Source organism: Antechinus flavipes, chromosome X (genome assembly GCF_016432865.1).
Source record: "Antechinus flavipes isolate AdamAnt ecotype Samford, QLD, Australia chromosome X, AdamAnt_v2, whole genome shotgun sequence".
In the NCBI taxonomy this organism is placed as follows: Eukaryota; Metazoa; Chordata; class Mammalia; order Dasyuromorphia; family Dasyuridae; genus Antechinus; species Antechinus flavipes.
The window spans coordinates 59,079,133-59,104,666 of record NC_067404.1 but is presented as its reverse complement, the minus strand read 5'-3'; the positions used below and the strand labels follow the sequence as shown (position 1 = coordinate 59,104,666).

General features: G+C 43.2%; 1 protein-coding gene across 5 annotated transcripts in view; it reads left to right on the top strand.

The window, feature by feature from the left end:
* LOC127542403 (fibronectin type-III domain-containing protein 3A-like) overlaps window positions 1-24,379 on the top strand; it is a 77,747-nt gene extending 53,368 nt beyond the window's left edge. For 4 of the 5 annotated variants that reach the window (XM_051967959.1, XM_051967961.1, XM_051967960.1 and 1 more), the window contains exons 12-26: window positions 508-629; window positions 716-893; window positions 1,131-1,217; window positions 2,174-2,312; window positions 3,126-3,194; window positions 3,390-3,508; window positions 3,633-3,738; window positions 5,078-5,253; window positions 5,343-5,456; window positions 12,132-12,281; window positions 13,440-13,714; window positions 16,256-16,468; window positions 19,940-20,106; window positions 21,467-21,588; window positions 21,971-24,379. In XM_051967959.1, coding sequence (XP_051823919.1) covers window positions 508-629; window positions 716-893; window positions 1,131-1,217; window positions 2,174-2,312; window positions 3,126-3,194; window positions 3,390-3,508; window positions 3,633-3,738; window positions 5,078-5,253; window positions 5,343-5,456; window positions 12,132-12,281; window positions 13,440-13,714; window positions 16,256-16,468; window positions 19,940-20,106; window positions 21,467-21,588; window positions 21,971-22,285 — 2,352 coding nt within the window. In that variant the 3' untranslated portion in view covers window positions 22,286-24,379. The remainder of the gene's footprint in view (window positions 1-507; window positions 630-715; window positions 894-1,130; window positions 1,218-2,173; window positions 2,313-3,125; window positions 3,195-3,389; window positions 3,509-3,632; window positions 3,739-5,077; window positions 5,254-5,342; window positions 5,457-12,131; window positions 12,282-13,439; window positions 13,715-16,255; window positions 16,469-19,939; window positions 20,107-21,466; window positions 21,589-21,970) is intronic. The other variant, XM_051967962.1, reaches the window with a different exon arrangement.
* Window positions 24,380-25,534: the final 1,155 nt, after the last annotated feature.

Genomic DNA, 25,534 nt, shown 5'->3' with positions numbered 1-25,534 from the left:
TCCCCACCAGCACAGAAAATCGATCATTCACTGCTGGGAAATTTGATTATTAGAGTATGTTAACTAATAGAGGTAAAATAGACTTTTCAGTTAACATTCCCTAACAGTTTTTATTTCCTATTTTCCTTTGGTTTCTTTATTATTTTGACTCAAAAAAAAAAAAACCACCCCAGTTTCAGTAGCATAAAGTATTTTGCCTTGTAACCTGGATGACTATTGCCCAACTATGAATGGATGGCAAATTTTCACTGACCCATGAAACTTTTACTACCCAAGGTCCTTATTTGGTAAGACTTGTACATTTTAACCAATTCTTCCTCCTCACTTAACCTCTTTCTCTTCTGTTTCTTTTTCTTTAGGCCCCACCTTTCTTTCTCCAATATCTTCCAGTATTCACTCTTACTTTTCTTCAAGTAAATAGCCCACAGAACAATTGAAATTGGGAAACATTGTCCTTAACGGGATGCTTTAACGTAGCAACTCATCTATCATGTTTGTGTGTTTTAGGGGAAGCCTGGTACCTTCAAAGAATGCTATTTTGGTCATCTTAAACAGTACAAGCTAACCAAGCTGTCCCCTTCCACAAGATATTCATTTAGATTAGCTGCTAAAAATAACTTGGGAATAAGGTAAATTTTATTACTTTGAAAAAAAATTTCAAGTTCATACTGGGGGGGGGAAGACTAATTATATTCATCCATCTATCTTTTTTCAGTGAATTTAGTGAAACTGTTGCCTTCAACACAACAGGAAGTGTCCCTCCAGCACCTCCTCCCCCTCAGCTAAATCAAGCAGGAATTACTACTCTGTCACTAGAATGGAGTCCTCCTGCTGCAGCAGCTACTGGGGAATCTCACTTGACTTACACACTGGAGATGGAGGAAGAAGGATCTGTGAGTCACCTTTCTATATGACATGATTTTGCTCAATAAGATTGACACGCTGACAAATGTGAGAGACGCTCTGGACCTACCCTAAGCTAGTCACTAGAACTCTGAGATGTCAGCCTCTTCACCTGCCCATAAAGCACGAGGGAGCTCCCCTTCATTCTAGTATGAACTTTAAATCCATTTTTAATGATCAGCTGGAACTGGTTAGTTACTGATAGTACCCATTTTTCTCCTTTCTAGGGTCATGGTTTCAAGGCTAAATATAATGGAGAAGATCCCTCATGCACTTTAAAAAATCTTCGGAGGAGCACTTCCTATAAATTTAGGGTATGTGTCTGCAGTTGTAGGTTTCTGTGTTTTGGGATCATTCCTTTTAACCTAAGTATATTTTAAAGCGTTTACCAAAAAATATTATGAACATCAACAATAGCCAATTAAATGGTTTTTTTCTGAAGATCTGCATTTAAACAAATGCATAAAATGTCCTAAGTTTTCTGTCACTTTCTCTAATGTCTTTATCAGGAATCGGTTTGCCCATTGACTCCCACTCACTTTTGCGTGTTCTTTTTTGTTTGTTTTGTTTTGCTTTGTATCATTTCATAAAGCTCTGGCCACGGCTCTTTATATTTGTCAGACTTGAAGGGAATATGATTTGTTATGATTGTATTGCTTTAAAGTAACACAAGTGGTTTCACAATTACTATAGTATTAGACATTCTAGCTGCCTCCCATTTTAGCCTCACAGGAGGCACTGCTTTTATAAAAACCTATGAAGGCACATTTTTTTTGGGGGGGGGGGAAGGGGGGAGGTTGAGTCTTGATAATTACTGGGTAGAATTGCTGGGCCATAGGGAACTATTATGTGACCTTTACTCTGTACAGCCAGATTTCACTTTCCCCAAAAAATTCTACTAATCCCCAATTCTGCCAGCAGTGGCCTAATAGACCTCCTATTTCTCTGTAGCCCCTCCAGTATTGAGTTTTATTGTTTTTAATTGTGCCTGGCAATTTGATGGATGTGAAGTGGTATTTCCAAAGTTGTTTTAATTTGTATCTCTTTATTAATGAGGTCAAACCTTTTCAAATGATTAATAATTCTTGTGCTTCCTATTTTAAGTATGTTGTTTTCATTATTTTCTATAGTGATGAAAATTCACATTTCTAATTACATCCAGTTTTCCAAAGTAACCTGCTTTGTAAATTTTACAGAATCTATTCAGGTATTTGAGGCATATGATGAATGTTTCCAGTGATCAACCAATGTATTCTCTCTACTCAAACAGCTCTTTGCCCACAACAGTGAAGGAAAAAGTAACCCAAGTGAAGAAGTAGAATATACCACATACCCTGATAAGCCAGGGCCCCCAAGTAAACCATACACAAAGGGGAAGATCCGAGCATACAATGTGAAAGTCGCATGGGGTAATATTTCTGTATTTAAAAATCTACCCTCATTTCCCTAAACAGTAACATGAATGTATTGAGAAATGCTTAGTGGAATTGTTTGTTTTAGATTTGCTTCTCTTATGTAAAATGGTTCCTGCAGTTTAAATGGCATTGCCATTCTCTCTTATATGGAGGCAACAGAAGTGGCAGTTAGTTGTCTAATTCAAATCATGAAATTGTTGGCCTTCATGGTGGACCGTAGAAAAGGCACGAGCAAGAAGGGACATTTAGTGAGTGGCGATTCTCAGGCTGCCATCATCCAGACTGGTTTCTTTCTATACATGGGATCAAATCAGCTCAGCATTTTCAGTGTGTATTCCTGGTCATATATCGCCCTTTTGAGAGAGCTTAAAGGTGTTATTTAAATATTTTATTGGAAATGTTCTGGAGGGGGGAGAGGTAGGGAATGGCTGGCTTCGGAGTCAGAGAAAGTCGAGTTTGAGTTCTGCCTTTGGTTCTGCGGACAAGTCGCTTCAACTCTCTGTGCCTCTAGATAATCTGATAGAATTCTAGATCTTGTGCTAGTCCAACCCCCTCCTCATTTTCTAGGGTTTGAACCCAGTTGCTCTGCTCCCTAACCTAGCTCCTTCCTCTCCACTGGGCTCTCTCAGCAGAGGGAAGGCCTAATACTGTGTTGGATAATCACTAGTCATTTCTAAGTAGTGAAGGTCCTGAACAGAATTCCACACTGGCATTTGACCAAAAATGTATGGCATTAACTAATATAGTGAAATGATAAAGACTTTCCTGTTTATTTAAGAATAACTTACATGAAAAATGTCATTTCAGATCCACCTAAAGATAATGGGGGAGCAGAAATTTCTAAGTACGTTTTAGAACTTTCTGAAGCACCTAATGGTAAGGATTCTTTACAATCTGGTTTTGATTGTAAGCTCCGTTCTGCTCTGGAGTTATTCTGTTCCACACACTTGGAATATGTGTTCCATTCATTGTCTAAGGGATCATTTCTAAATAACACCCACAAATCATAGAGTCCCAGAATTTTATTAAGTAATTTGTAAGTGAATTGGATGTTTTCCATCTTTCCCCTAGGAAGTATATGGAATGTAATATATGATGGCACTTTGAGAGAACATGTATGTGACCATCTCAGACCTGGAACTTCATATAAGTTGAGAGTATATTGCGTTGGAATCGCAGGACAAAGCCAGGTGAGGAGAAAAATGCAAATATTTTCAAATTCAAGTATTAGAGTAAACTGCATAATGATACAATCCTGAAAGAAACTGGACTTGCATTTCATTGTAAATATAATGTATTGTGTCCTTCTGTCAGGCCTCAGATATCCTATCCATTCACACATCCGCTGTCCCTCCTGGACCTTGCCGGTCTCCATACTTGGCTAACAGGGCTAAGCCCAGAGAAATCAGCCTGCATTGGGGTAAGATACCATTTTGTGACCCAGTATTTTTTAATTTAAATGAGAAAGTAAGTGGGAGAAAAGAGGGAGAAAAGAAAATTATCTCAGAGCTGTACAGAAAAACATGAATCACTGCATTAGGCTACAACTTTGGATAGAGAGGTAAACTGAGTATAGTTAAAATACAAATGCAAACCATAGTATAGTTACATATTGTGGTATTTAGGAAACGAACAAGTTTTTTGACCCAGTGATCGTTTCTGTGATTCCCATTTTTGTCGGGTAACGAAAGCAGTAATATTTTGAGGATTTCCTTGGATTTCTTTCCTTTGAGAGGTGTACCTTTTCCTACCAAAAAGTTTTATGTAAACTCAATCGTATTCTTTGAACCGAGTCCCATCATAACACCGGAGCTTTCTTGTGGTATTCACTCGGCCATTTTTCTCTTCTGCCCTTCTAATCTAAAAGCGAGCACTTCAGTTAACTAGGGTTAAACTGAAAGAGAGGGTTCCTTTTGTGATGTGAACCACCGCTCCCGCTTTATCCACTTGGTAAATGCTGATGTTTGTCTATGGGATTTGTTCAAAATAAAAGCATACCTGGGTGATTGTACTTTCAATTATAATAGCAGGTCTGTCCTTAAGCACTAAGGAAAGGGCTCATCGCCTGCCCTTTTGCAGTAATGAATATACTTTATATGACCTTAGCAAATAGTTCTGTTGCTAAGAATTATGAGTTAGGCGACTTATAGTGGACAGTGCTGGCAACCTCAGCCAGGAGTTAGGGGGATGGAGCTCTTGAGCCCAGCTGGCCTACTAACCGGTGATCCAGTGATGTCAACTTAGGCCAAAGTATCTTCATTTTCTTAAATGAGAGGCCTTTTCTATAGATTTTTTTAAAAAGCTCTCATGTCTTCAGCAATTGTTCTTGTGGGGGGGCGGGGGGGAGGGAGGGAGAATGCCTGGAAAGGGTATAAAAATATGTGCAGCTTTGTGGTAATCCATTTCATCAGTTGTTGGAAGCTCCCTCTCCATTGAAAAAGTGACTCTGGCAATGCATGCATACCCATTCTTGAGATCCATAGTCTTTGAGAGTTGCCTGGGTCCCAGAGAGAGGTTTGGCCATTTCTCCACAGCAGGCAGGCATCGAGGGAGCCAGGTCTTCCTGCAGATACATCAAGCTGCCTCTCTGTGAAATTCAACTGAACCCAATCTGAAATTTCCCATGGCATTAGCTGACCTTTTAATGAGCTAGAATCACTTAGAATTCTTCATCATGATTTCTCAGAGAGCCCTAAAAACTATTTTAAAAAACAAAGTATTAAAAGTGTTTTTTAAATACTTACTCTGTCATTTCCTAGCTCCTCCCGTTGTGAATGGGGGAGCTGAAATAATTGACTATGTAGTAGACATGGCCGAGTCTGACCAAGCAGAGTGCAGAAGGGTCTACCAAGGCCCAGGCTTGAGGTGCACAGTGAGCAATCTGCTTCCTGGGAGGACCTACAATTTCTGGATTAAAGCAGCCAACAAGACAGGGGTAAGTGCTCCGCTCCATTCCGACCCATTTGGATTTCTCCTTTAAGTGGCATGAACTTTCTTTTATGCCGCTCTTCCTCCTTTTTGTAGTTTGGACCCTACTCGGCCAAATCTCAGATCTCCACAGCCCCAGGACCTCCCGATCAGTGCGGCATCCCTCTGTTAACCTGTAAGACTGCTACCAGTGTGGCCGTCAGCTGGGAGGTAGGTTGTCGAGCTTTCTTCTCTGTGTGTGGCTCCAGGAAGAGCCAAGTGGTCCTCTTAGAAGATCCCCTTGAGGTCTGGGGCTTTCTCTAAGGCCCAAAAGTCAAGGTTTGGATTTCAGGGTCCAGACTCTTCTTCCTCGAACTTCTCCCCCGCCCCACCCCCCGCCAGACAAGGAAGCCATGGAATTAAGGATGCCAAAGCCTTGGCACTCACCCCGCCTTCCAGTTCAGGTTTGAGCTGGGTAATAAATTTGGGAAATGGACTCGGTTGTATCAGTAAATAAACCGATTAAAATATTCGAGTCCTCCAGCTGAGATGCCAAAGCCAGATCGCTGCAGAATCTCACGGTGGGAAGAATTAGCATTGTCCCCAAAAGACACGTAATTCTAATTTCGACCTAAGATGACTAAGGGATGGGTTATAAAGTAATGAGATTTGTGTGTGTTTTTGTCTTCGGGTCTTGGGGGGGGGGGAATTTATTTGCTTTTTGTTTTGTTTTGTTTGGGTGGCATTTGTTTTGTTGTTTCTAACAAACATACCAGAATGCATCCTGGATACTTATTCTAACAATACTCAAAACATTCTTTAAATTCCTCTCTTGGAGTTGCCTTCAAAGCTATTTAATTTTGTAGGAAGAATGTGGCTGGCTAGCAACAGCCAGGGGAAGACTGTGGAAGTAATCAGATTAGGGAGCAGTTGTTTGGCTTTGGGGGGTTTTTGTTCAACTAAATTAGATGTGATTCTTTCTCTCCAGACTTTAGCGGAGGGTTCACAGCAAAGACAGAGTACCTTAATTTAATAGTAAATGGCAAGTATTAGCTGATGATGACCGGTAATCTTGAAAAGCTTATGCTTAGAAAAAGCTGAGTCAGGAACCTAGAGAGAACAAGGGAAAACCAAGGAGAAAATTCATCGCCCCTCTGGCGGCCATTCCTTGGCAAGAGAGCTAGAGAGAGGCATTTTAGGTGGATCCCTCGTGTAGGCTACGGACAAGAATCACAAAGGAGAGCGAGGCATTAAAGGGTCATGCTCTATTACAGCAGTGGGCAGAATACCAGGTCACAGATCCATGAAAGGATGTTTGGATTGGAGAGTTTTGTCCTCTTGGCTTATTTGAAAGTCCTGTGCATCCCCAGTGCTTTGTCCATCATAAGCCCTCCACAAGTGCTTTTTTTATTCATTCGTTATGACAGAGAATAGAACTTCAGGAGATGTTTGGGACCGATAACCCTTTTGTTTAAAAAAAAATCATGCTAGTCCCCTCTCGCTCTGTTCCTAACTTTCTTAAAGCACTTGTAAGATGGTAGGATTTAAAGCCAAAAAAAAAACCCTCGAGGATTGTCCTCTCTCACACCTGGAAGGTAGAGAATGACTTGGCCATTATTATATGCCCCACAGCTACCAGCACATACTGCTTGGTACCTATTAGGCACTGAATAAGTGTGTGTCGAATGAAGATCTCAACCAAAACATTAACATGTATTTGTTTACTTAGGTTATGCCCACTCTTAGTGCAGTTTTCAACTTTAATAGTTTCCAAAGTATAAATGCTACACTTTCCAAAATGGGAAAGTTTAATCATTTAGATGTCTTTTACTTTGGGTGATTTAGTTTGGGGAAATCTGGATGCTCCATTTTTCAGGATGTGCTGTCATTATGCATTATGTGTGGGATATGTTCTGACACTTTAATAAACCCGGGATTAGGAGAGGATGTCCTCTCCTGAGTCCAATGTCGCTCCATCAGGTGATTGAGGTAGCCGGGTGAGAGGACATCCTCTCCTAATCCCGGCTTGATTAGTCTTTTTCTTGTGGAGTCATGTCAAAACTCTCACCTATCCATCAAATCCTTGTTCTTCAGGTGACCTTAAGGCTAGGATTAGAAATGCAATCACTGAGCAGCAGCTGACAAAAGCGTGTGAAAACTGACTGAGAAAGAAAGGGATAGCCCCAGATGGCGAATGTGTTGACTTTTCATAAGAAATGGCAACATTTTCCAAATGCAAATAACTTTTCAAACTTTTTGTCAGTTGGTAGCATTTCTACTGCTCTAGTCATTAAAACTTAAAAGTATAGAGACTTTAGGGGCACCCTGGTTAGAGCCAGTCTTGCAGTCAAGAAGAGCCGAATTCAAGTTCTATCTCTGATTGGACCTGACCAGGGCCAAGCCCCTTTAAGCTCCCAGTGCCTGTGAGCACTTCTCTTCCAGAAGAGATCACACAGGAGTTTTCAAGTTGAATGTGGAGGAGACTGCTAGCCAATCACTGATCTGGACCAAAAGAAAAATCATGAAGAAGGACTTTAGCTGCAGCTAAGTCAGCCCTCAAACCGGAGAAAGGAAATACCCTCCAAATGAATTGTTCAGGGGTTCCACTGCGGAGTTGATCCTCCTAAGAATTCATTAGGTTTCTCGAATGCTTCTTATAGGGATGAGGAAAGGTAGCATTCTTTAATTCAACCCTCACAAGCATTGCACGTACGCGGGCCTCATCTGCTGGTTATGCAGCTCGGCGGGCTGGTTAAGACACTGATGCTGATGGGCTGCAAAAAGGTCTGGGCAAGTTAGAACAATAAGTCCTGTCTGTTAAGATGATACTTCAGAAAGATAAGTATAATAGAGGCCAATCGATGAGTTCAAAAACTCAGACTCACAGGTACCACCGGGTGGGAAGGGAAAGGAGAGGAACAGACGACAAGATCTAGGAACTCTGATGGTGCGAGAGCTCCACAGGAGGCAGCCGTGGGACACGGCTGCCTCAGAATGCGACGGTGACATCGGGCTGCTTCCAGGGATGAGGAGGTAATGGGCCCCCTTCTCTGAGCCATATTTTAGGAAGGACTCTGGGAGGGGATCTACAGTAGAAAAAGCCTGGGCCATGCCACCTGAGGAAAAAAGTCAGGAGAACTGATAGATGTCCTCAGGTATTTGAAGGGATGTCACCTGAAAAAGACTAGACTGGGTCTTCTTGGCCCCAAGGGACTAAAGTAAGAGTAAGAGGTAGAAAATGTAAAAATCCCAATTGAGGCTTAAGGTTCAACAACAAAAAAGGGGCCTGATGATTTGAGGTAGCCCAAAAAAGAATGGGCTGCCCTAAGACCCAGGATTTTCTAGAAGAGATCCTTGTTGAGATAAAGATTGGATTCGATGGGCTCCAGTGTCCCTTTGTGACTCACAGCCTGCTTTCTTGCTGCAATAATTACTTCCCAGTTCGTGAATTTGGTTAGAGCACCCCCTTCGCATTTTAGGTGATGACTTCAAAAAGATGTCATGGGTGCAAAATACACTGTGCTGCAGCCGACTCGGTCGGACTTAGCTGGTCTACTTCCCAGATGACCTTCGTACGGTCCGACACCAGGCCCCGATTTGAACTTGGTACAGCCTCCGAGAGGAGGAATAACTGACATTTATGTAGCCCTTTAAAAAGACCCCAGGGTTACCTTTAAGTAGGACGTTAATGGAGGCTTTACTGAATAGCAGGGAAAAAATTAAATCCCCTCTGCTCCAAGCTTAACAATCCAATTTAACGAGCATTTATTAGTTGCCAGGCACCATGCTAGGAGATACAAAGACAAAATGAAACATTCCCTCTGCTCAAGAAGCCTGTGTTCCATCGGGGAGAAATAGCATGTACACATACAGATAGAAAATAGAGCCAAAGTCACTTCCAGCAGGAGTGGGGGGGGGGGGTGGCTTTCATTTGAAAGACTCAACAATAAACTAGAAATTGCTGATGGCGTAATGTGACGGGAAGGAGGAACAGTCAAGAGGGGCTGGAAGGATGGGCCCTGAAACTAATGGGCACAGGGGAGCAGCCTCCAACTCGGAAGCTCCAGGACTCTGGGAGCCTCAGGGAGGAAACCAACATTGATTGAGTGCCTACTGTGTACTAGGCTCCACATCAAGCACTTTTACAAAATCTCTCCTACAATTCTCCCAACTATCTTTTAAATCAGACCTTATCATCACCCCTACTTCATGGTTAAGAAACAGCAGCAAACAGAGCTTAAGGCCAGGATCCCACAAGCCAGTAAGTGTTTGAGGCCAGGTTGAAACTGCAAGCCCCTCTTCTGTCCACTGCAGCGCCATCTAGTGGCCTGTGGGGAGTAGGGTAGTGAATCGGCCCCACCTTTCGCAGCAGCCAAGGTAATACTGATTTGATTAAAAAAACAAAAAAAAAAAAGCCACACGAGGCAAGCTTGGTGTTCACTGCTTGGCTCCTGCCTGATTGTCAAGGTGGGGATTTGGTGTAATCCTGGGGCCAGACTAATTATAGACAGGTAGTGATGTGGTGAATAGAAAGAAGCAGGGCCTGGAAGTTGCCACCTGGGTGTGAGGCCCACCTTTAGAACTGTGAGACTTGGACCAAATCATTTAATCCTCCCAGGTTTGCGGAAATTAGACAAAATGATTTCTTGGGTCTAAAGGAGAAAATAATTCTGTAAATCAATTTTCAACCCTATTTAGAGAACACAAAGTGACTTATCTATACTCGGAAGATTTCCAAAGGTTCACTAATTAACTCATTAACTGTACTTCCTAGAGTCGGGTTTCTTTTTAAATGGAAAGCTTTCTGTCTCCCAGGACTTGATTAGCCCGTTACTTTAAGAGAATGATTTGTGCCAAATGACTGCTCTTCAATTAGGGTCAGGGAATCAATAGGGATAGTGGCCCTGAATTCGGTGATGACAGTTCATGTCAGCCGATAGAATAATCAGGCAACTTAAGTCAGTCTTTGCCCCCTGCCCCTCTTGGCTCCCCATGTCTCTGGCTGATTAACAGCCGGTCCCGGTTCTGTCTGCATGTTATTTCTCAAGCATCACCTCTTTCTTCATTCTCACCCTTCTTTTAACACACTCTAAGCACCTCTCCTTATTACTGCTAGAATGGCCTCTGTGTCCCTCCCAGAGCAGGTGAGAGCTGGAAAGGCCCTTCCTTCTTCAGAAAGAGAAACTGAGACCCAAAGAAGGCTCTTGCCTTTGGCAAAATCGAGACCAGAAGAGATTCCCGAGTTGCTACATCAAAATATTTTAACTCTCTTTGGTTCTCTATGCAACAATGTGCCCAAGCTTCATGAGATCATGAGATTTTGCTCTGCTAGGGAGCTCCTCGTTTTCATTTCTCTTGATAGATAGTTTTTTGGTTGTTTTTATGTCACCTTTATTGCTCAACATGGCCTTCTAGGAAGCTTCCCTTGGAAACGAAAAAAGAAGTTGAAAAAAACTTTTGAGCTCAAAAATTCAGGTTAAATTAACCAACACAGCAAGTAAGTGTGCCCATAGTCAGGGATAGAGCAGGATATAACCCCCCCACCCATGGTCTCAAAAGCATTTGCTCAGCCCTTCTTTGGGTCCCAGGTTGGTCGTGCAAGTGACAGAGCATGCAGTAACAGCTTTTTCAGCAGTGACCTTCTGTTTGTATCGTTCGGACCCTGGTGGGTGCTGACCACTAGTTCTGCTTTCTTCCCTCTGCATCACTTCATTTGTCTTGCCCTGTGTGTCTGAAATCTTTGTCTTTAGCTTTCTGACTGCACAGTAATACTTCAATATCATCATGTACCACAATTAGTTTATCCATTTCCCAAACAGTGAGACTCTTATTTCCAATTCTTTGCTACTCCACCAAGTGCCCCGTTTTTGGTCACTGGCTTCTTCGCGATGTATGGCTAACAGAATTATAGTTTTGGTTTATTACAAAAGGGCAGCTAGGGGGTACAGGGGATAGACTGCCCGGTCTGGAGATGGGAAGCCTCTTCTTCCGGAGTTTCAAATCCAGCCTCAGACACTTCCTATCTCTGTGACTCTGGTGGGCAAATCACTTCACCCAGTTTGCCTCAGTTTCCTCCTCTATAAAATGAGTTGGAAGAGGAAATAGCAAACCACTCCAGGGTCTCTGCCCAGAAAATCCCAAATGGGATTGCGAAGAATTGACCACACAACTGAAAAAGGAGTGGGCAACAGAAAAAAATCTTATTACCCCCATCTCCTCCATCCATATAGAGATGAGAAAATTGAGACTGGGAAGAACAAAATGACTTGGCCACCATCACCCAGACAGCGACTGAGTAAAGACCCAGAGTACCAGACTTTTCGGAGTCTGATTCTAAGACTGTTCCTACTAGTGCCCTGCTTCCTCCAAGTTCAGGCATCACTTTGAGATTCTTGGAGCAGCTTATAGAAAATGAGCAAAGATTAGTGCAGCACCCTACCCCCCCTCATTTCCCAACTTAGGGAAGAATCCTGGCCCTATTCCCCAATGTTTCTCTGCTGGCCTTTGCCTTGGCCTACCCGTCCTCAGGCAGGCTCTTCCTTGAAATGCTCCGCAGCTTTGTGCCTCAGCCATCAGCCAGGGTGTTTTTCCTTGGGCTAAAATGCTGTCTCCTGCCTCGCAAACCACATCTCTTTCTCCTTTCCTTTAAGACTTAATTCTAAAGGCTTTCATAGAATCTAAAACCTCCAAACTCCTACCCTCATTTTCTCATCTCTCCCATTCCTGCCGAGTATAAGCTCTGAGTACAAGGGCCAGGCTGCCATCTTATAGGCCCACCAGTCGGTCTGGCCCCTTGGGTCGATTTGCATTTCTGGTGATTATAAGGCCGTAGTAAGTCTCTAGAGGGAAGCATCTCTCTAGCACCCTGCTGAGGCTCTCACGTTTTGTGTTTGGTCTGTCTTTCAGGTTCCTATGTGCAATGGTGCCGAAATCTGTGATTACAGACTGGAGTGGGGCAAACTAGAAGGAGCGATGCACGTAATCTACACCGGCCCTTGTTTGAACTATGAAGTAAAAGGTCTTACTCCGGCAACTACCTATTTTTGCAGAGTACAGGTAACTACAACCAAGTGACGTTTCCCTCCAGAATTAGAATTCACTTGATCCCAGTGCTAACCTGTCTATAGCCCTCCTCTGCCCACTGCTAGAGTGATCTACTGGAATTACCATTGAGGGCAGCAGACTTGCTGAGGTATGGAGAAGCAGAGAAGAGAGAGCTGAGGACCCATCCCCAATAACCTCAAGGCACTAGAGATGTTTGTTCCTGCCCTTTAGTCTCCCTTCTCAGGTTCCACAGCAGAATTTTTCCCAGTGGGCCTTGAACTAATCATTATATTCCCCTTAGTGTCTTTCCCAAGTAGCTGCTCAGGAAGTAAGGAGATAAAGATCCCTCCCGTGTTCAGAATCCCTCATTAGTTTCGTCTAAGCTCTTCCTGAGTCTGGCCTCCACCAGCTGGCCCCAGCCTGCCGTTCCAGCTCTGTCTCCTACACACACTCCTCCATTCCAGCCAAACTGCGGCCCAGAGGTGCCTCGCGACTCGAAGCACCGGGAAATAAAGCAGAGCAGGGCTTCCCCTAGAAGGCACGAAGCCACGCCGTTCCAACCTCAGAAGTGAAGAAAGCCATGTGAGATTAGGTAGTCGTTTCAGTTGGGGCATTTCCTATATGTGTAAGACATGAATGCATTAAGAGTATAAACACAGAAAGATTTTTTTCTACTTGATTGGAAGATCAAAGGTCCCAAAGGCCAACTCATTACTCCTTCATTCCTGCTCCCACATGTCTACGTTTCTCAGGAGGTCTGCTAGGGCCCTGGGACCCTAATTAAGAGAAAAACCATTTCCTGGGCATTCTTCTCTCTGTCAGACATCGAAACAGCCACCCATCATTTCATAATGGGGAGGATTTTATAGGAAAGAAGAGCTTAGCTTATTATGCTTAGCTTGGGAATATGATGGTGGCTGGAGAATAGATCAGAAGTTCCAAAATAAGACTGAAAAGGAAGTTTTTCAGCCTTAATTACCCATGTGTATGTGCTTCACTGATCGAGCTATTCAATCTGTAAACAGCTTGTCAGCTCTCTTATGTATTCTATTGAGCACTGGGGATTAAGAGTTTGGGTTCACAGCGAGATAATTTTTTTTTAACGTTGGAAGATTTAGGAACAAAACCCAGTAAGCTCCTGGTGGATTTTAAAAAGCAACTCCTTTTCAGGCTGTGAATATGGCTGGAATTGGCATGTTTGGGGGAACGGGCATAGTAACAACACCGGCCTCAGTGCCAGGAGCAATGGCACTGCCGCGACTACTGGAAGGCAAGATCCCGCTTCCTTTGGCATCCACTTGCCTTGCTCTGCAGTGGGATGAACCCAACTGCCACGGATCAGAGATCACCGGATATAACATAGAATATGGAGACAGACAGATTGTAACTGTTGATAGAGTCACCAGCTATACCTTAGAAAACCTGCAGCCAGACACTGTGTATAGGTAAGTCTCTCGTGTTACTTGGGGCCTTTCTATTTACAGATGCCTCGGGACTGCCTGGTTCTGTTGTACATTTGTATTTCAATAATGTGAAGTACATTGGACACCTGCTGTCACGAACAACTTATTAGTCCCCTCTATTGTGGAACGCCATCTGGCTGGGCTTCTGTATTCTTTGTTTTCTTCTCCCCATTTAGCATCTATTGAGGGAAAAGGAAGTTCACAGCAGGGGGCGAGGGGGGCTAGACTCATTATGTGACTGCGGCACTGAATGGTAGAAAGAGGACTTGGAGTCCAGAGAGGCCCGGGCTTGTCACTTCCTAACTCCGTGACTCCGGGCCCCTCATTTCACATCTCGGAGCTCGGTTTCCTCATCTGGAAAATGAGGAGAATATACCACCCACCTCATTGGAGCACTGGGAAGGTCGAATGAGATAATGTATGTAAAACGTGGCAAACGGTCAAGTACTAAACCTGGTGTCAACTGTTCAGATGTAGAAGATGAGCTCACAGTGGCCACACTACAACCGTGCAGCAGTTACCTCGGCTATCCACAGTCACCTTAACCCTAGCAGTCCTATGGCCAACCCTCACGTACCATGATTTGGAGACCTTAGAAAAATCACGTGATTTCCTTGGGCCTCAACCAGATGACTTCTATGACCCTTTCCAGCTCCGTGACCCTACCGGTTGTCTTCTGAATGTAACCCCTTTATTTATGACCTTCCTTAAAATGTGGCACTTGGAACTAAGGGCACCACTAACCTTCCTTCAACCCTTCCCTCTCTCTTCCCCCAGTCGGTTACTCAATTTCATTCATTCTACCTTCCCGATATCTCCCTTGCTTTTGAACACAAACCATATTCACAATTCCTAAGCTGCTTTGGGGTTGACACCAGGTCTTTTTCAAAGATACTTCTGACTGCCACTCCCCCATTTTATACTTAAGAAATTGATATAGCTAAGCTGAGGATTTTCCATTGATCGCAGGATAATGGATTCCAAGCCGAAAAGAACCTCGGCCCCCTCCCATTTCATTTTATATACAATGTCCAAAACAGTGAAAAGATTCCCCAATGTCACGTGGGCAGGGGCAGGATTTGAATCCTGGTCCGATGCCCTTTCCCACGTACCCCGCGGCCTCTCTCCCTACCCAGCATATTCTTCTTTCCCTCGGTCCTATTTTCCTATCTCCTCAAGATAATTTTGTATCTCAATTCTGGAGAGTCACTTTCTACTCTCTCTCATTCAACTATAAATCTGTTGATATGAATTTAGATTCATAACAAACACAGAAATACAAGAATTTCTTTCATTTGGCCAAGATTCGGTCCACTTGCCATGTATACCTCTGAAGAAAAGAGAGGACCGGTCTCGCCTGTTTTATTTCGCTTGCTTTCTCAAAGCCCTAGATACCACATTGGTTGGTTATTGTCCTTCTTAGTGGAAGAGGACCAAAATGACACCGTTACGTTACAGTCGAGTCACGGTGTGTCCGACCGTGGCTGATCGGACCAATCCGAGCTCGGAATACTCTGTCACAGTTTGGACACAAAGAGTCCCTGTGAACCTCTGGTTTGCCCTCTACCTTTGTGCATCTCGTGTTTCTTCAAAGCTAATGCAGTTCCTCTTTGCTCTTAGAGCACAGCTCCCTCTCTGATGAGGGCCCACACACCAGGCCGGCCCTGTGCCAGTCCTGTGCCAGTGTCACCCTGTGATCACAAAACCAACACAAGCATACCCTACCTATGTCATTCATTGGTCCTGAAAAGGCATGATTTCAGGGTAGATATTTCAGGAGGTGGTTAATTCTATAGAACATTATCACCTAAATTATGACAGAGTTTTAATTGTAACGTGTGTAAGTGACTACCACAAAAAGCCCCTTTAGTCATTATACACATTTATCCTGACAGAGATTTGAGGATCATAAAAACCAGTACCTAGGTGTTAATTTTAGAAACATGGGGGAAATCCTCATTTTTACTTCCAAAGGTAGGTGGGACTGGTTTCGGTCAGAATTGGAAGAAGTGAAGGCACAATCTGAGCTGTTTTTTTTTTCCTCTCCGCACTTTGACTTACACCTCTGTTGTCCATGATAGCAGCAAAAATGATTCTTCTTTAGAGAAATTTGAACCTACCAGGGCCTCTTTTCTCCACAACATATGTTTCTGAGTCCACGGAGAGTGGACTAGATATTAGCCAAATGAAAGAAATTCTTATATTTCTATGTTTTTTATGAATCGGAATTCATATAAACAAATTTAAGTCTAGCTTAATGATAGAGCATAGAAAATGACTCTGGAATTGAGATACAAAATTATCTTGAGAAGATAGGAAAAGAAATATAGGCTGAGTATGTTCACCAAGGATGATAAACTTCATATTTTCCTTCATAAAAATTGACCTCAATTTCAGAAAGATAAGTGGATTATAAATCTTTGGGACTGGTGTATATCCAGCAGAATTGTCACATTCACACAGAGAAAGTAATTCTCTTCCTAGAAAGATACACTAACATTTTCTCTCTCCTTCCCTACCTAGAATTAGAATTCAAGCTTTCAATAGTTTGGGACAGAGTCCTTTTAGCCAATCGATTAAAGCCAAAACAAAGCCACTACCTCCAGATCCTCCAGTCCTTGAATGCGTGTGCTTCAGCTACCAGAGTCTCAAACTGAAATGGGGTGATGGGCCCAACAGAATTTCACTCTCCAACACCATACACTTCAACTTGCAAATGGAAGATAAGACTGGCAGGTGAGCCCTTTGTTATTTAATATATGTGAAAAAGCTATTCCTAGATTAAAGTTTCCTCGTTGCTTTTCTGGCTCCCGGGGTTGGTTCTGTCACCCCCTCAGTTCATTTTTCTTGTAGATGTACGGGCTTTGATATTCTTCTACTTTTTGCAATGGCTTCTAGCCACCGCCTATATATACTTCCATCCTTTCCCCCTTAGGGTTTCCAACCCGAGTTCCCTTTTGGTATCAGTGATGCCATGGGGATGGGGTCCCTTGGGGAAGAACAGGAAGTAAAACAAAATAAGTAAATCGGTCCTTAGTGTTCATTTCTGAGCCACCTGTGTTCCGGGGGTTTCATCTTCAGTTCACAAGGAAACCTCACTGCCTGCTTCCAGACAAATAGTAGGCGGTGCTCTACCGGACACTAGTTTTATAAAGAAACTGAACATTAACGTCATCGTAAGGAGAACTGCATGAAAGCGAGGTATGGGGAGGCTGAAGAGGGAATGTGAAGCTAACTCCCTGTAAGCATAGACGAAGCTGAGGTGGACTAGAGTGGAAGCAGACCCTCGATGAGACAAACACCGAGAGGCAACACGGGCCGCCTTCGTATGTCACGGGGCGGCTCGTGTTGCCATCGTACCGCCTCCACAACGACGGGGAGAGCTCCCAGCTCACGTACCTGCCATCTCGTTGCTCCAGTCACGGAATCTGGAAAACCTGGAATCATCTGAGTGCTCCCCTCACCCCCTCATACCAGTCAGTCCTCTGGTCCCATTCATTCTTCACAATCATGTCTGTTTCCTCCATTGTTGTGTTTCCATCCCCCGCCTCCCCCTGTTATGACTTTGTGCCTGGCTTCTTTCCTCTACGATGCCTCATAACCATATTTATCTCTGTCATCGTATCATCCCACTGCCATTAGAAGAACCTTGAAGGGTTCTGGATTGGCCATAGGACAGGGTCTGGATTCTTCAGCTTAGAATTTCAAGTCCTCCTCAACCATTATCCTCCCCCTCATATCCCATATTGTCCCTCAGATATGCTGTACCTTACCTACCCTTTTTACCGCCTATCTGTACCCCACCTCACACACACAAATCCTGCCCATCATTTAAGACCACTTCATGTCCCATCTCTTCTCTGAAATCTTCCCCTCGGATCATTGCAGCCTACAAAGATTTCATCATTTTCTGAGCTTCTATTACATACGTTCTCTATTACCCAATTTGGCACTCAACCGTAGAAGCTCTTGAAGGACATTTTGTGATGTTTCTTTACCTATTTCCTGTAGTGCTCTGCATGTGAAAGGGCATCAAGAGATAGCTGTTACAAGCACACACACCCCCCAAACCATCCCTACCCAGAGTTGAGATTCCATTGGGGGCCAAATGGATACAATGTGGAGTGAGTTGCTAAATAACAAGCATGTATTAAAAACCTGCAGTATAGCAGGTGTTGGGGATACAGAGAAAAAGGGAGTCCAAAGAGGAGAAAACCTGAAAACATGTATGAACAAAGGAGGCAGAGACAGAATAAATTCGGGCTAGTCACCCAAAGGAAGTACTAAGATTAAGGAGACCTGGGAAAGGATTCTTAGACTTAAGCTATGACTTGAAGGAGGTCAAGGAAATTAGGAAGTGGATAGGAAAGGGAAAGTGTAAGTCTGAGTGAATGTGAGAAACCACTAGAAGTAGGAAGGTGATATGTGAATGGAGCGAATAGTAGACCAAGTAGCCTAGAAATATAAACATCTATTCTCCCATCCCCCTACCCCCAAATGAACAACAGATAGAATCAGAAAAGCTCCTTGGAGGAGGTGACATTTGAGCTGAGTCTTGAAGGGGGCTGGCTGTTAAATGAATTATGTTAGAGAGCAGTAAAAAGCTCATAAATTCTAAGCTCAAGCCTCCCCCCACCTCAAACCAGCTTTTAAGCTCCTGCTTTGCATTCAGAACTTGAGAGTACAAAGATGGAAGAGGATGGAGTGCTAGAACTGCCTTTCAAGAACTTCCCATCTACCTGGGTTTCAAAGGTGAGACCTCAAAGAGATCTTGTCCCTCTGCCAAACCTGACAGGTACTCACCCAGCCTGCTGCACTGTGGGATGGCTCGAACTGTTGGCAGGTTTCCCCACCCCCAAATCAAGCCCAAATCTGCCTCTTTTCAACATCCCCCCAGTGCCCCTAGTTTTGTCCTTCTGGGCCACGAGGAAGACGTTTCATTCAGCTTGTTTCCTCACCTACACTTGAAGACAACCCTCATCTCCACCCACCACCAAGTCTCTGGCTTTCGCATCTCTTTTTCCGTCCTCTTGGCAAACTGAGGAAGAGAAGACTTTGCATTGAAAAGGATGGGAGGCAGGAGATGGGAGAGACACCCACATTGGAGGAGGCAGAGGACAACTCCAAGAGCTAGGAGAGCCCCATTAAGCCGGGAAAGGGAAGGGAACAGCAAGTGGGGTCAAACGCTCCGGGAGGGACCAGGAAAACTAGAACTTGCAAAGGCGCGTTCCTAAGCAAACTTGGAGAAAAACAATGTAAGGAAAGCAAGGATTTAGGGTGGAGGTGCAAACTACTCTTTCAGAAAACTGGTCTAGGAAGGGGAAGAAAGAATAATGGCCTAAGGAGATGGATTCCAGAGAAAGTTTTCCTTGAGATGGGGTTTTGGACAATCTGTTTGTAGGCAGAGGGGAAGGAACTAGGAGAGAGGGAGATTCAAAGACAAAGGGAGGATGTGGTAGAAGATGGGCCTGGATATAACAGAAAGGGGGAGGCGATTCAAAGGCACAGGTGGAAGGGGCATTAGCTTTGACAAGAAGGACCACCTCATCTTCCAGCAGGACACCGGGAAAGAACCCCAGCTAGGTGAGGACATAGCTGGAGATGAGGAAAAAGATCAGTCTTGAGGGAGCTCTCAGGAGATGGAGCTGAAGTCACCAGCTGAGAAGGAGCAGGTGAAAGGTTCCAAGTTTATACTCCAGAGAAATCTAACAAATGCTCCCCTGTGGTTCTGTTCTCTCCTTTCCTCCCAGTCTGTGAATTTCTCTTTAGTGGTGATTAGTCCAGTGTGTAATCAGGGTTCAAATAAATATCAAATATCCTTTTCCACCACCAAGTCCGATACCTTGACATTTACAGCCAGAACCACTTATAGGCCTGTTTATGTATCATGTGACCTTAAAACTAAACTAAGTCGGTTGATATCTCTACCGAGTAAACCCTGCCTTCTGTTTGAATGAAAGCTAACCAAAACACCTGAAAAGCTAACGAGTCAAAAATGATGTCGACTTGCTAAATACCGTGACTGAGTTTCTGGGAAAATGTCATTTGTGTGAGAAGTTGAAACACAAAGTTATGTATTTCAAGACAGAATTCTACTATACAAACCTTTCGACGAAAACTACCCCAATAATTGATCTCCATGAGTTTGTGTGAGCAGAACTGGATGAGTTTAAAATGTTCAATAACGCTGCTTTGTTTTTCTCTCAGATTTGTTACACTTCTCAACGGGCCTTGTCATACATACAAAGTTCAAAGACTGAGTGAATGTACTACTTATAACTTTAAAATACAGGCATATAATGAATCTGGTGAAGGACCATTTTCTGAAATCTATACCTTCACTACAACCAAATCTCCACCAGCCCCGCTCAAAGGTAAGTATTTTAACTTTGGACTTAAACCTTACCTTCGTTTGTTCTTCCATACCTAATATATACAAATTAGCAGCCGAGATTTAAATCTTGAACGATATCAAGGCAATGTAACCACCAGTAAGACTGAGTAGCATAATTCTATGTGGCGCCTTCAAATAGGCATGTATCTAGTGGGACAAAAGGCCTCTTCCAGAGACTACCAGGGATGTGAAAAGTGATTGGGTTTTCCGAAGCTCAGCCAGCAGCAAGCTCCAGGAGAGCTCGCTTATCACGAGGAAATGGCTTCAAATATGGGTGCAACGGCAGTCTGTTGTCCGATTCTTGAACACCATTTATAAATAATAGAAAGGTTACATTGTGTGTCACTGGCGAGGGTACCCACACCAATGATGGCACAGCCCCAAGTAAGTGTCAAGGTGCCATATGATTTGGGGTTCAGAGGGTCATCTCGCTGTCAGTCAGTATCAGTGGCTTAAATCTGTAAGACTTCTTCAAAGCTCCCTTTGGAGTATAGAAAACAGACAGATCCTTTCCGAACAAATGCCCGCGGTATCTAAAAGGTCAAAAACTTGGCTAACGCCAATCTGTTAACCACAGAGGGTGGCGTTCCTCTCTGCGTTGTTGGAGGGAGCACCCGCATTGACAAGATCACAAATCACCAAAGTATTTGAAGATATTTTCTTTCAGAATGTACTATTCCTTAACAGATGAAAATACCAGCAGGATATGAGCTTTGAAGGGTTTTTCCCAGTCACGAATTTAGTCGAATTGCTTTAGACACAGTTTTCCCGCTCGTCCCAGTGCTGTCCCAATTTCTGACCAGGGTATTAAATTGGTCCTGAGTTCTGCTAGCCAAAGCCAAGTGCTTCATGCCAGTAGCAGCCCCTGCTCGTGTCGGCTCCTGGCTCTAACTAGGCAGTAATTCTAATGCCCAACAGATATATAGATACTAATAGGAAGAAAATACGTGCAGGCTGGACCTGCAGCCTCATTGGTGTTCTCTAAGATACCAGGTATGAACCCTTCCTCCCCCAATACAGATTAGCACCTTCTCTGCAACATAGTTTTATCAAGTTGCCTAGAGCACTAGGGGATGAATGCCTTACATAGGGTCACACAAGCATTGTGTGTCAGAGGCAGGACTCAAAGCTATAGGTCCTTGGTTTAAAATCTAGTAGTTCTCGGGAATAATAATGGCAAATACGATCTCCTTTGATCCTTACAAACTCTATGTGAATGCTTTGGAAAGGATGGAAATGGAATATAGGAGAGCCCTGTTCTCGTTAGCGAGAAGATTCCCTCCAACAGAGAAAGAAAAGCGGAACCTTTAAATTTAGACAGAATCTCCCTTTTTTTCCAGCACCCAAAATATCTCAGCTGGGTGAGAATCTTTGCGAGGTTACGTGGGATCCTCTACCCCCTATAAAAGGAGACAGCATCGTTTACATTCTCCAGCTCCTCAGTGGGAGAGGAGCCGATCAGGTAACTGACTTTGGGCCAAATCTCATTTGGGAGATTTGTCCCGGTGAAGGGGTTTGTTGGTATATGACATACTCTGCTGGGAAATTCATCTTGCCTAATTTTATCTCAGCTCTTCCTTTCCCCAAGAGATCAAGCCCTCACAGAGTTACCCAGGCTTCCGGGGAATCCGTCTCCTAACTCTCTGGTCTGTCGTTTACAATATGCCTCTCTATGAAAGCTCGTTCTCCAAACAAATGGAAATTAAGTTTTTCACAGATATATTTGGGTCAGTAAGCAGAATTGCTTACTGTAAATACAGTAAATACACTCTGGACATTAGAGATTGTGGTTCTTCCCTGGGAAAATGGACCCTTCTTATCTCCAAACTCCTTTTTTTTTTTAGGTATACAAGGGGCCAGACACCTCCTTCTGTTTCACAAATTTCCAAACCAACTGTGAATATCGATTCCGGGTATGTGCCGGCCGACAATATCAACAAAACGGAGCGCTCCAGGAACTACTGGGAGCTTACAGTCCCAGTACGGTATTCGCATCCGAGAAGAAAGAGATAGACCCGCCCCAGGATGACACGACAGCCGAAATTAAAAACAACAAAAGGTGTTTAACCGACGACCAGTTTGCTTTCATCCTGGTCGTGGCTTTTGCGGTCATCGCCGTTTTGTGTGCCGTTGCCATTCAGTACTTTCTCATCAAATAAATTAGGTAAAAATAGGTAGTAGAGTCTGTACATTTCTGGTTATTTGGCAAATTCTGCCTCAGATCATAGCTGGAGATGGTTGTGTGAGATTCATGTGTAGATCTCTTTCTCAAATGTCACTTAAAAGCTAGAGGTTATATGGCCGAAGCCTTGTCTTGGCTACGTAATTGGCTTTAAAGTAGTCCTGGATCTTTTAACCAGATTTTATAGTACGAGAAAAGCAGAAGAAGTACTGCCTTGATCTGTAACTGCTAGGCCCGGAACATCCAACGTGCTAGACAAATAGATTTATGTCGGAGTCCTTTTAAGTACATTGGAGAAAGTGGTAGGAGTTTTTGGTTTCTTAAAAAAGATTTGATATAGTTTAGAATTTGTGACTTTTCAATGACAAGTGTTTCTTTTGAGCATAGTATTGTTACACAGAACACTTCTAAATCTTTTACTGAAAATATTGCCTGCTTTGATTTGTGGTTTTGTGAAATGAAAAACTTTACAATTTTGTTTTAATGTGGAAATTAATACCATTTAAAGTACTATGCGAGGGTACCAATCATTTTCAAACTTTCTTCATGAGACAGACAGAAATGTACTGTACACCTCAGACTACTTGTATTCTTCTGAAATATTGTCACATGTGTCTTATAACCCTCAGTACTGTGATTTTTCAGAGTAACGTTTGCGGCATTTGCTAATCGGCCTTGGCCCAGTGCTTCTGACAAAATGTCTGCAGCGCCTTCTCCTTTGGGGGCTGGGGGGGGTGGGGGGGCGGGTAAGAGAATGGGTGCAGTCTTTTTAGGAGTATATTAATGATAAATTCACCCTTTTGACTCAAAAGTTGAGCAAATGATTTCGTACCGGTCTTGGCCTGAACAGAATTCACCATCTGTGTATGCCCCTCGAAGGTAATTAGAATGATCAAATGGTTTTCGTGGAATAACTTATGTTTTTAGCTAGCATTTATAAAGAATTTTTTAAAGATCTGCTCTTCAAAATAAATAGATTTGCATCTTAATCTGTTACAGTTTGTCATTATTAAATTACTTTGAGGAGTCTGCAGAGAAGACACTATGTACTTCATATGACTGACTGGTCCTTTTCAAGCCTTTTAACGCAAATGTTTTTAAATTGTCTACTTCAAGGATTAGTTTGTGAATCTGAAAGCCGAAAGCCACAAATTTTGAATGTTTTATGTTTCAATTAACTTGACAACGAGATTACATGTTGCAAATATTTCCATATTCTGTGACATTTTGTATCTTTCTGTGTGCATCGAGAATCGCACTGGTTTGTAGCATGTTTTATAGAAGTAGTGTGCAGAACTTTAAATCTTTTAAAAGATAGAATTCAACATTTTCAGAATGTTGCTAAGATGGCAGCTGTTCAAAACAATTAAGGTTTGAGATTATAAGCAAAGTGTGGAAAACATGCCTAAAGTTTCCTGTGAAAAGAGAGTATGGTGCCGCCCGAATTAACATTTTCCAAAATACATTCATTGTGTATTGTATTTATTTTTAAGTCCTGGAAAATGAACGTTTGAGTGTATTAGCAACAGAACCGAACCGTTTATTATACCATCGACGGCCTTTTCCCCATACTCAGTTTTACACAGCTATTTAGGATATTTGAAGAATTTGTCCTACCTTTTTTTTTCCTTAAAAATTATACAATGATCTGCCTTCAGCAAGTATCTAAATTGCCCTAAAAGAAAAATGAAAAAAAAAAACTGCAATGAAAACAAGAACCTGCTTAGAGAAATGGCAGGGGGGGGGGGCAGAAGGAAGAGATTTTATAGATTCGAAATTTGGCTGAGTACATCCTAAGCAAAATTCTCACTTCCTAGAAAACTGAGATGTTTTAGAATTGTCTCTAGAAGTACATCTCTCAGAACTGCAGAAAAAAAGTTGAGTAGATTTTGCAATGACAGACGTTCCAAATTGACACATGAGATCTCTCCTGCTTGTCTTTAATTCCCCTCATATTGTAATTGGTTTAAAGTATCTCAAACTTATGTCAACACTGCCAAACGCGTGAAGTAAATTGTAACTATGAAATAGATAATATATTTTAAATGGCCAATAAAAATTATAAAAATGATCCGGGTGTGTTTGTGACGCCTTTTATGCTGAAGACTGATCTTCTTTTAAATCCTTGGAGCGGCTGTTCTGAACTTGCTCTCCTCAAGTCTACCCAACTCAATACATTGAATCATACATGACCTTCCCTCCCTTTCAGTCCACAAGTATTAAGTCCCTACTATGTCCCAGGTATCAGGTCTCTGGGGATATGAATACAAAGAAGAAAACAATCCCAACTTCTCCTTTAGCTTACATTCTAACGGGGGATACAGCAAGTACATATAAAAAGAAATTCAGAATGAGCATAAAGTTAATAAAAAATCAAGCCTCTACCATACGGTCTTCAGTGGAAACTGGTCTGGGAGGGATGGGGCATTAGCAGCTGGAGACAGGGCAGGGAGAGGGAGTCGGAAAAGGCTCCAGGAAGAACATGGTACTGAGCCGCGTCTATAGGAGCCAGAGGTAAGGAGGGAGGGGATCCCAGGCAGAGGGGACAGCCGACACAAAGGCCCGCGGGGGAGAACCTGGGGTTGGCCAGACCACACAGTCCAGGAGGGCCAGTGAGGAGACGGGAAAGAAAGATTGGAGCCGCTTGTGGAGAACTTTAAGTGCTGAACAGAGGAGTGTGTATTTTATCCTCGAGGCAACAGGAAGCTGATCACACAGGGGACTCACATGGTCACATGTGCACTTAAGGGAAATTTCTCAGGCACAGTGTGTAGGGGGGACCGCACCAATGAGGAGACTGTTCTGATAAGACAGACTGGAGGCCAGGGGAGCCTGGGGGGGTTGCCAGAGATGTGGTGAGGATAGAAATGGCAAGAGCTGACAACTGACTGTGTGGGTTAGGGGAGAGGAGAGAGGCCGGGATAAAACCGAGATGGAGACACTGGAAGCATGGTGGTGCCTCTGACAGAACTGGGGAGGTTGAGAAGAGAGGAGAGAAGCTGGGGAAGAGAGGGAGAGAAAGAGAGAGAGAGACAGACACACACACACACCATGGATTAATATCAGTATTCAACCATATATGCACCAAGTGCTATTTAAAATCCTAAATAAAAAGGAAAAAGTTACAGGGAGAAATAGATAAGATTATAATTGTAGGGGACCTCAGTGTACCCCTTGTAGAAATAAACCTAACCCAGAAATAAGAAAGAAGTCAAGGACCTTAAGA